General features: G+C 42.6%; 1 protein-coding gene across 5 annotated transcripts in view; it reads left to right on the plus strand.

The window, feature by feature from the left end:
* The window catches only part of LOC142765408 (uncharacterized), a 228,458-nt gene extending 218,855 nt beyond the window's left edge, over window positions 1–9,603 (plus strand). For all 5 annotated transcript variants that reach the window (XM_075866375.1, XM_075866377.1, XM_075866376.1 and 2 more), the window contains 5 exons: window positions 1,044–1,091; window positions 4,194–4,241; window positions 4,602–4,649; window positions 6,797–6,974; window positions 9,430–9,603. In XM_075866375.1, the coding sequence (XP_075722490.1) occupies window positions 1,044–1,091; window positions 4,194–4,241; window positions 4,602–4,649; window positions 6,797–6,974; window positions 9,430–9,458 (351 nt within the window). In that variant the 3' untranslated portion in view covers window positions 9,459–9,603. The remainder of the gene's footprint in view (window positions 1–1,043; window positions 1,092–4,193; window positions 4,242–4,601; window positions 4,650–6,796; window positions 6,975–9,429) is intronic.
* Window positions 9,604–11,562: the final 1,959 nt, after the last annotated feature.

The following is an 11,562-nucleotide window of genomic DNA, read 5'->3' on the forward strand; positions in this document are numbered from 1 at the left end:
GAAGGGGTGTAAATAAATGATGGTGAGGAGGACAGGCGTGAGGGGTGTGCGAGGAAAATACAGAGAGAGAGGGTAATGTTTAGTACAGTAAACACGGAATTTTAGAGAGTAAGTGAGGGTGAGAGTTATTTGAAGAGAATTGCAAAGGACACATTTGCACTGTTGATGAACCTTTCTTACTCTGCCAAGAATGTCGGACATGTGGCGTATTTTAAAAGGAAAAGGGCTGCGACTCATGAACGTCAGCCTCACCGAACGTTGGGCGTAATACTACTGAGCACTTTTCACAAATTTTAGGCCTAATGAAACAGTGTTTGGCTTGAATCAGAAGGCTGGTTGTCCGCAAAGTTTTTTCCTGCCGTTGCGCATCACGTGTTGTTGCATATTAGTCACGCAAAACTACGGAGGCAATCCACGCAGTTGCCGTGTCATGTTTGTCAGTCCCAGGATCTGAGTACGAGCGAGAAAAGGTTCCTGCCTAAACCGCGAATGTCTCCCCCAGCTTGCGCATACGTTTGGCGCTTGCATTTTCAGTTTCTTTCACAGTAATTCACGGTCTGCGCTTCGTCTCTTCTTTGTTCGTGCGAGGAAATCACCTAGAGTAAGGAAAGGTCAAATTATTCTTCTGAGACCAACCGATTTCGTTGGTTCGCGTGCTTTGGATGACAAGTGTACTAAGAAAAAACCACAATATTACAAATGAGAGATGACGACACAAAAAACTACATACTGTGTATATATCTACGGGTGCTGAGAACGTACTGACAATGTTTTACGCACTTTCTACCATTCCAAGAAATTTAACTTACATTACAATCACTAGGTTACAACTAAAAGCAGCCATTGTGGAACTCTGTAAATTTCCAGACTACGTGGCTGTGGAATTCACTTGGCGGCACCAATGCAATTGAACTTTTTACAGCAAAGTGACTTTAGTGTTACTACTCTTCGTGAAAAAAAACAACTCTATCAACAAATATTTTTTTATAACCTGTACTTGTATATACACTACAATCTTTATTTTTGTTGTGTTATCTATGCAGCAGTCACTCCTAGCAATACTGAGGATGATGAGGCCCCGTCCAGGTGAGGTAAGTGCTCTATTCTAATGCACTAGAAATATTGACAATTTCTTTTTGCAGGTGAAATAACGGACGCCTTAAACACGCTTACGCTTGCGGCCCGCAGCTCTTGCATATTCATTCTATATGTTCTTACATTGTCTTGATAAGCAAGATTGCAAGCTTTCTCGTAGACTCTAAGTGCACCACGACATTGCACGTTGTGCTGCTACCGTGTCGAAGACCAACACGTTTTTACCGCTTCTCTGCACCGCAAACTAAGGCGCGGAGATGAAGAAGAAAGGTAAACCAGTCTCCGAGTACACAGAGTTGAACTAGCAATACAGTGAGTTGGTATTGAGACTCTCAGCAAAACGCTTCGTCTCTGCGTCGCTCAAGCATACGGAAAATTGGTGAACCCTTGTGCTGAACATAGAGCAGCCCAATTGATTTGTGGGGTTTAACGTCCCAAAACCACGATATGATTATGAGAGACGCCCTAGTGGAGGGCTCCGGAAATTTTGACCACCTGGGGTTCTTTAACGTGCACCCAAATCTGAGCACACGGGCCTACAACATTTCCGCCTCCATCGGAAATGCAGCCGCCGCAGCCGGGATTTGAACCCGCGCCCTGAGGGGAATAGAGCCGCCCAATGCTGTCGCCAGCGTGACAGTGCCTCTGGTAGACATGCAGCTTTCTCCGTTTTCAACGAGTGAGCTGGCACTATGGTTTGTCCAGGTGGGAGCTCAATTCACCGCAACACCAGACAACACTATGTACCACTAAGTGGTGGAAAATATCTTGCCTGCACAGGGAATGAGGTGTGCGAAATTCTGCTTACTTCACTAGCAAGAGATGCGTACAAGTGCTAAAAAAATTACTTTATAACCGTGAACTGCGTAATCTCACCTGCCCACATAACATTCTGTCTCCCCCTAACCCGCCTGTCTTCTCTGGGAATCCAGACAATTAACCTAATGACCAGCGGTAATCCTCCCTACGCGCTACAAGCCTAGCCCATGTCTGATTCCTCTTCTTGATTTCAAATATGATATAATTTTTCCCGGTTTCTTCCCTGATGCACTCTGCACTCTTCTTGTCTTTTAAGATTACACCTATTGTTTTCCTTTCCATCTCTGGCTGCGTCCTCCTCAATTTAAGCTGAACCGTCTTTGTAAGTCTCTTGATTTCAGCTCCATAGCTAAGTACCAGCAAGATGCAGCTGTTATATACTTTCCTCTTGAGGGATAGTGGCAATCTACCTGAAAACATTTGAGAGTTCTTGCCAAATGCGTACCACCTCATCCTTATTCTTCTAGTAATCAATCTCGTGGTTCGGCTCCGTGGTTAGTACCTGTCCTAAGTATACGTAGTCTTTTGCAACTTCAAGTGCACTACTACCTATCTCGAAGCGCTGTTCTCTTCCGAGGCTCTTGTTCAATACTTTCACTTTCTGCAGATAATTTCAAGACCTACCTTCCTGCTATCCTTGTCTAACTCCGTAATTATGAGTTGCAACTCGCCATCTGAGTTACTGAGCAATGCAATGCCATCAGCGAAGCGCAGGTTACTACGGTACTTTTCGTTAACTTTTATCTATACCTGTTCCCATTCCTGGCCTCTGAGAGCTTCCTGTAAGCATACGCTAAAGGGCATTGGGGAGATGATATCCCCCTGCCTTATGCCCTTCTTTATTGGTATTTATAATTGGTATTTTTTCGCTTATTTATGGAGCACAAGGTGACAGCTGATGCCCAGTAGCTTTCTTCCAGGAGGTTTATATATGCTTTTTCGACACCCAGACTCGGCAGTGTCTGCATGACTGCTAATATGTGTACTGCATCGACAGCTATCAAACGGCTGTCTTTATTACGTCAAACTCCAACACTTGTGATAGCAGCGAAAGTGGAGTTGAAAATTTATGGTTGGAATCACATTAACGTCAACAAGCTGAATTAGATATGAGAATGCACAAACAGAATAAGCCACAAAAAACACACTTCACTAGATGCTGGTAATTGTTTGCATTTACATATTTAGTTGTTTCTGTGCTGATGTTTTGAATGCTCCATGAAATAGTGACTCAAAAGAAAGAGTGGTGTCATAAAGCTCAACAATAATACGAAATTATGCCGCTTTCAGTGCGTATTTTTTGTGAGGCTTGTTCTTACATCTAAATCACTTCCCTTTCAGAATACAATTCCGTAGTGTCAAAATTTGAAAATTGAATTGAACAACATCAAGACAAAGCTGCTACATAAGTTAAAGCTTTGAAGAACAAAAACCACACATGTTGAAGAAGTTCATACTCAATGGCACCTTGGTCTTTGTGTTTCCCTTTTATTCTCCGTGTGTTTAACAATGGAACATACAATATTGCTTCACAAACTTGTCATGCCTCAGGAGCATCTGACATTCCAAATTCAAGCCGACGAACAAGTGTTTCTGTAATATTTCTACTCTTTAGTACGGGGTAGAATACACGCAATTCAACACGAATGCGTACTAACAAACCAATTTAGTTGCGCTATGCGGAGGCTTCGTTTCACATTATGTCCTTTTGCTAAATAAATAGTTAGCAGATTTGAAGGTTTTTCAAATATTGTCACAAATGAACGTGGGGCTCTTGTGAAACAGACTTTTGATATTTTATAACAGCGATGTCCTAACTAAAATCAGTAGTTACACTAAAAGCATTTTTACGTGAACATATCACAACGCAAACACTGTCACAAAACTTTGGCTATACACATACACTCATTAGAAATACGGTATTACCGATAATTTTCTCCAAAAGTCCAATAAATTTTTTTAGTAAGTACTTGTTTTAGGCTCTGATGTTTGCTACTACCGATATTGGAACACAGATATATTTTCGATTATATGCAACAATTATAAAATAATATGTTCTAATATATTGACACAATAACAAAAATGAGTTGTTTTATTTATTATAACGATTTCAGTGGGAAGCTAAGTTCGGGCAACCCATAAAACGCGTCTATGGCACAGCAAAGTGCAACATACTATAAGAGGTAGTTCTTTCAAATCATGATTCGTAGGATGAACATATATTTGTATGCGCTCACGTCTAATATTCAATATAGACTTTGGTTGTCTCGACATTTCAGCCTGGGTCGCCTCAGAATCCCGGAACTGTCCAACCTACTCAATCTCAGGCAAGTGCTTGATCCTGGTGAACAATAATTGTTCACCAATATTCATTTTATCATACATTGTGCCACATAGTTTGCCATAATATCATCGTCAGCATCATCGTCACGTTGCAAAATACTCTTCTCCACACAATCATAAATTTTCACATTGTTCCGTGAAACTCCAACAACAACTCACCTAATTATTCTGAAGAGGTGTAAAGTTAATTTGTTGCAAGATCAGCAGGAATGTCGCTGAGAACTACGCAATGAGCAGCTTATTTGCAACCACTAACCTATAAATACTCATTCAATTGGAACTCCTACGTTGTATGTGCCTCTCCATACTTCTATTTCTTTATCGTCCTACTGTTCACTTTTCAGAGATGGCTGGCTGCAGCATTTCATGGTGGCTTGATTCCTGTTGAAAGGGTAAGTTTTCATTCTCTCTCTCAGAACAGTATAGCGAAGTTCAAGGAATGCACAACTTTGTGTATTTATCTAGTTCATTTTCTTATTAAAGATTGTGCCATTTCTGATATTACACCACTTACACATGCACCCTTGTGAAATAAAACACAAATGAATAGGGCTAAAAGAATGCTGCAAATATATGGTAAGTCAAAGAACTCATCCAACAAAAATATCCAGAATTTTCTTTTTACGTTACTAACAGTACGGATGGGTGGCTCATAAAACATTTTTTTATTTTATTAGGCTCAGTGATGATACTATAAGAAGGTCACTAATATTACTCAGATATATCAATTTACTAGTAGAATACCTCTAACTCCACATTACGAAGACCATGTCAATAGTGCTACAATAATACTTATGGTACATAGTAAATATAGGCGCTTATTTTTCTTTGTAAATATAGCGGCGTAAGAACATAATTTGCTATAAAGAGTTGAATGAATTTTTCCTACCAGTCATCGTGGGCGCATTTTTTTGTACCTGTGCTTTTTCGCCGAACAATGTTGAAAATTTGAAAGCTGCTATGAAGGCCATGCCACCCATACCTTGCCTTCAATATTTCTCAGGACGAATGAAAAATCTTCCCAATATGGATACAAATTTTACAGAAACGAACAAGCTTTTTCTTCTGATCAATCAACATTGACTTTCTTGTGGCTTCGTGCTACAACGATTGGCTGTCTTCTTTCTTTCTCTTAATCTTTCCGTCACCACGCCGGTTTCCGCAAAACTCATTTGCAATACTGTTCATGTGCTTCGCGTTGAGAATATTTTCAATCTGGTGCTTCCATTTCCTAGGTTCATAGTTATCTCAGTTAGTAGAGCGATGACAATGAAAAGGCGTTGGCCCCGGGTTCATACTCTTGACGAGTACAAGTTTTTTTGGCAACACAAAAGCTTTATCTTGGCGGATTTCTTTGTGGCTTGGTGCTATGACAAATGGCTGTCTTCTTTCTCTCTCTTAGGTATTCCGTCAGCTTGTTTTTTTCCGCATGAACCATTTGCAATTCTTCTTTCCATGTGCCCCGCCGTGGTGGTCTAGTGGCTAAGGTACTCGGCTGCTGACCCGCAGGTCGCGGGTTCGATTCCCAGCTGCGGCGGCTGCATTTCCGATGGAGGCGGAAATGTTGTAGGCCCATTTGCTCAGATTTGGGCGCACGTTAAAGAACCCCAGGTGGTCGAAATTTCCGGAGCCCTCCACTACGGCGTCTCTCATAATCATATGGTGGTTTTGGGACGTTAAACCCCACAAATCACTCAATTCTTCTTTCCTTGTGCTTCAAGATGTAGATGAATTCGCGCTCGAAATGTCCATTGCTAGTTTCCTGAGTAGCTCAATTGATACAGCGACCACCACGAAAAGGCATTGGTTGCGGGTTTTTACCCACCGCCAGCATCAATGTTTCTGCAAGTACGAAGCTTTTCTTCCTGAAGGATCCGTACAGACCTTGTTGTGGTTTTGTGCTGCAACAGGTGGTCGTTTCTTTCGCTTTATTAAAAAGTATATGAATTTTTATTTTCTGCCCAAATGCAAAGCGTCAATGAAACTGTGCGTCTCTTTGTCTTTCGCATCATGCGGCGGGAAATGTTTTGTCGGCTGGTGCATTGTACATTTATATCTCTTTATTTTGTGTTTTGTACTTTCTAATTGTTACTTTCATTTTATATGCTACTCACACTTCTCCTTCAAACGTTCTGCGTTGCGCACTGTAAGCTAAAAAAGGCCGCTGGGCACCTTATTTGTACGGCAATGTTCTTCATTTGTGGTGTGAATCTGTCGGCGATAATCCAACCAATGGTCTCCTTAAAACTATCTTCCACAGCGGCTGTCGCTGCAGCGCTTGAAGCTAGCTCATTTATAATGTTGTGGGTATGATCGCTATCAGCAAAAAGACAGATTTTTTCATTTGTGTAATCCGTCACACTGAAGCAAAAGCTGAAAACTGTAAACAATGAATAAACACATTTGTTGCATAGATGATAATTTTGGTGTTTACTGAATATGCTTATCAGAAGTGATGTTTTGTCGAATACAAACACTAGCATAGGTAATGCGACTTTACTATAGTGCAGCGGTTTTTTCTTCTTTTGCTGCCTTATAGTTGAAAGTAAGGAACGAACAATGCTCTGCGCGTTCGATCTGCGAAGAAGGGACATGTTGCCTCGACTTCGGTCGCCACCGTAAACGATGTAAACCACTCAGCACACATCGTCAGCCCTGCTCACCCAGCGTTTTAACGACGGTGTACTACGGCGCTTGCCCCTGTGGTCCACTTGAAGGTAAGATATATTCATTAGTAGCGTTTGTATAAGCAACGAGGGAGATCATTTCTTTTTAACTTGCTGCACGTAGCTTTATATAAGCAAGTAAATGGGAAAGCATTTCACCATCACGTTCATTCGTGATGCAAGCACGTGTGAATTGAAACATGCAGTGGGAAATTTAGACGCTTTCTCTGAAGCTTTGTGAAATATTAAGAAAATGTTCAAGTACACAGTATTTTCCCAAATATTTGAGCATGTGCTCTGACACAAGTCCTCATAGTCTTCATTAGCGCGACACGCTAGAAGGGGGTCTTAATGCTACAATTGACGTTGTTAACTTACTCAAAACTCATCCAATAACTTACCCAATACTCAAAACAAGTTTTTGGCATAAATGAAGCTGTAATGCAGTTTTGCATTAGCGTAAGCCTGACACATGTTGATGATTCCCACACAAGAAAGCAGGAATGAAAAAAGTAGAGAATCTTTTATTGCTTTTCTCGTTTCTTAAGCGATTGCAAATTGAGCAAGGTGGCATTACCAGAGACTACCACAATGGCCGACGCCTTGCGCGCACAGAAACCTTCACTTGCCACTATATTCACAATTTCGACGTTTACTACGTAGATTACTCTAGCCCAAATCACGGAGAATGGTAGAATGGTATAGTCAAAGCACCACAGTAAATAAACTCAGCTTCTGTGAACTTACAATCACGCAAGGAAAGAAGTTCGCCATCGCACCAGCCGCTACAACTCAGGACTCGAGAGTTATTATTATCGACCGAAGGTGCGCCTGCCACAAGAATGAACAGTGCTAAGTCCTGTACTTCGCCTACAAAATTCTTTGAAATAGTGACTCCCTAGTTGCCGTGGCACACCTAACGATCATATAGGCTCTGGCTTTCAGGAGCCTCAACGGTAATAAGGAGGCTGATGCCACAGCCTGAACTCTCACTCTCCGGATGCAATCCTCATCCCGATCGCGTACCAATCCGGATCCCGCGACTAACCCCTTTTAAACCCTTGAGAAGACCAAAAATTATTACGAATCCGGCTATCACAATTATTCGAAAAGCTGTAAGGGCTTCACTGCTCAGCCTCACAAAGGCAGAGGAGTGAATCCTCCTTCGCCTTTACACCAAAACCTAATTCTGCCCGGCAAACCTAGAGCACATCAGCCCCATTTGGATGGCAACTCCCTTCAGTGTAAGAGAAAGTCCCTTGATATTTATTGCAAGCCGTGGGCGTGGCGCAATATTCCACACCTCACCCCTCTACTCAGCTCTGCCCGGAAAGACTGTAAGGCAGCCATGCCCAGCTACTCTGACGGGCCGGCTCAACAGGCCTTCGTGGAGGACGCCCGGGCCATTGCCGACGCCAATAAGTTACCGTAAGCAGGAGACAACCAATTTTCGCACGAGGTGGACCCTTAACGACCACTCCCCCCTTACCTATACATACCTTCTAGAATGATTGTTTTAACTCATAATCATGTGCGAATAGATAACCATGAACCAAAACAGAAAATCGCCATTCATAATTAATTTTGAAGATCAAGATCGGTATCAATATGTTGTTGAAATCTCATAGCCGAATTATCTCTCAAGATACCTGTTATGACGTAAAAGGCACTTTAAATAGAAACGCTAGCTGATATTCTGCTCAAATATCTACCTCCCCCTCCTGTCCATGCCACCTTCTCGAAAAGTAATGTTGTGGGAGTGTCCTTGGCGAGCTGAGGTGAGTTTGAGACTAGAGGCGTAAGGCGTCAGGAAGGTGGAGTTCACAGAGGGACGTGCGCGGTGAGCGCAAGTTACGGGCGTGATAACCAGTGAATTGATAGAATAGAGATAGTTTCGAGGATATTGTCACGAGGTTGTGATACACGCAGCACTTGAGAGGAAGCACGCAGGAGTCAGGGCGGTGTCAGGTGAACTGTTTATTGGGTGAACTTGTGCCCAGCAAAACAGGGCCAAACACAACTCACAGCAACAGCGGCGTGAACAGTCGTCGGCCGACGGTAAAAAAAAGAGAACCCCAGTGGCGCACTGCGCCGGCTTTTTATACACGCGTCGAAACGCGTTCCAAAGTGGCATACAAGATAAACGCGGCCTGCGTTGCGCTTAACAGAAAGTGATAGCGTCTTCCTTCGCAAACGAAAAGAACCGCACGTGTCAGTTTTTTATACACGCGTCGTAACGCGTTCCAGAGTGGCATACAAGATAAACGCGGCCTGCGTTGCGCTTAACAGAAAGTGATAGCGTCTTCCTTCGTAAACCAAAAGAACCGCACGTGTCAATATATGTCTGGAAAAAGCAATGTGCTGTCGAGAGATGACTGTGAACGTCTAGCACAAGGGGCCGCGGCCATGTCGCATTAGATTCTGCGGGGAGGGGCGATATTTGTGCTCCTCTTCTACTTGCCTACAAGGAAGGAAGAAAATTAACAAATATGTTCCTCTTTTACAGGTAACTGTGTAGATGGTATTTGCTTATAGTTTGCATTCTCAAATGAATTCTGCGCACTATGCTTCAAAGAAAGTGAATGTGCTTCATTCGGGATTACGTAAATATGACTAACTTACACAGCGAATAAAAATGGACACTATCCCACTTCTTACAAAATAAAGCAAGACTGTCACATTTGCTGTCTTTATTAATCATCACATCATGACTACGTACATTGTAGAACAAAGTTCTCTTTCATAGCCCACCAGTTAACCAGGTGCTGTGCATTTTGCTACAACTGCTGTGGTAGATGTTTATGTATGCATGTTCTTTCACCCTAAGACTGAATATATCAATGCCTAAACACACTACTTCAAGACGTACAAGCCACAAAAAAAATAATTTGCCCCAGCTAGTTTCATCAAGGCTAATTGCAGCAACTTACCTTGTCAAAGCTTTCACACAATTTTTGTCTGGCACACTTTTGGCGACTGTAATGGTTTTCCTGTGGCCGTATTACAGTACTGACTTTTTTTAATTTCTAGTAAACATTTATTTCTTTGATTCATGTGGCATGTATACATATAACTTGTTTACTTTTTAATATTTTTTGCAACTACCAATCGGTCTCGCATTTTAGTTGCCTACATAGGTAGCTTTTTGATTACTGAGCAGAACCGTTTGCCTGCCATGTTGTGAAGGCCTACAACAAACAAATTGGAACTGTCCGAGCATCACAATGACCATCTCAAACTGCCATGCTGCCTGGGCATACAGCGCCCAAGCCTATCCAATTGCAAGTCAGCTCAACCTTATAATGCGCTTTACCGACGTTGCAAAAGCTTACTGGGCCACAAACTATGCCACTTTATTTTACTCGGAGGGTAAATTTCTGCTCTCTCTTTTGTTGATTTTATGTCAGTGTACATGATGGGCTCTAAACGTTGCACCACATTACGAAACCTTCCTGCAATGATCTTCGTTTTGCAATTTTTTTAGAATCGGAGCATGTGTAACCTCTCAGTTTATTACCTTGCACTGAACTTCCGCTGTGGATTGCCCACTAATGATCAAGCAATGATGTCAAGAGATGATGTCTGCGTGTTACTTCACATGACGACATCAGAAATATTTGTGATAACTGGTGTCATACTTTCATAGTGCAGTGACGTCATCACCTTATGATGGCCTTCTGCATGGCCAGTGTTGACGCCACCTATGGGAGCTGCTAGTGAAATATCGTGTTTGATGATATATCTAAGTATTGTGCTTTCAAAAAATGAATATTTAAATAAATGCTTCTTATGCCACCGGAAAATATTCAATCGACAGAGTAGAAGGCTTTGACAGGCTCTCCTTCTGAAGTGGTACTTTTATTGCCACAAGAATTCGACGTAGCCTTTGTATGAAAGATCATTTTACAAGATCAGCGCTTCGCAAGTGTAAAAACAATAGAAACGTCTAGTAAGCCTTACTTGGGGAGAGGGGCACGTACTAAATACATCAGCTTTCCCAGCCACTATCACAGGAGGCACAAGGGTTTCCTAGAATATTGGTTCAAATCAGAAGAAAGCAATAGACCCCTTTCAAAAAAGGGCGCCCCTAGCGCCATGGACGCGAACTACAGTCTGTCGCCATTTTGAGGGCACCGCAGCAGACGACGCAGGCTGAGTGTCCCAGCGATGCTGATGCGCGTACCTTGCAGCGCGCACAGACACCTCTTGCGTTCCTGCTGGATGCGGACCGCGTCGGGAGGACACGCCGATGAGAGTCTCTTGCAGGCTAGATCCATGCATTGCCAGTCATGACAAGCCAAACTGCTCGTCTAGCCCGTTGAAGGGTACAAAATATTGCTCACTGTGCAGTGGAAGCAGCTCAGAAAGCTTATCGTAGAGTACTAGGAGCTCGTTCAAGCTAGAAAGCGGTGCGATGATGCGGATGATACGGAGAACTAGCCACCAAAATAAACATCACAACACTCACGCATTGGACGGCTCGCTTTCTATGCCCTCATAATAGCGCTAGCTATCCCCGCTCCTTTGCAAAGCGAAACTGATAAAAAGCTTACCATAACGTGGCGTATTTATGGAAAGGGTCTATATACTACGGGTGAGTCATTCATTGTAGAATATTTGGTGGCGGGTCTATGTTCAC

The sequence above is a fragment of the Rhipicephalus microplus genome, chromosome 6, assembly GCF_043290135.1.
Source record: "Rhipicephalus microplus isolate Deutch F79 chromosome 6, USDA_Rmic, whole genome shotgun sequence".
In the NCBI taxonomy this organism is placed as follows: domain Eukaryota; kingdom Metazoa; phylum Arthropoda; class Arachnida; order Ixodida; family Ixodidae; genus Rhipicephalus; species Rhipicephalus microplus.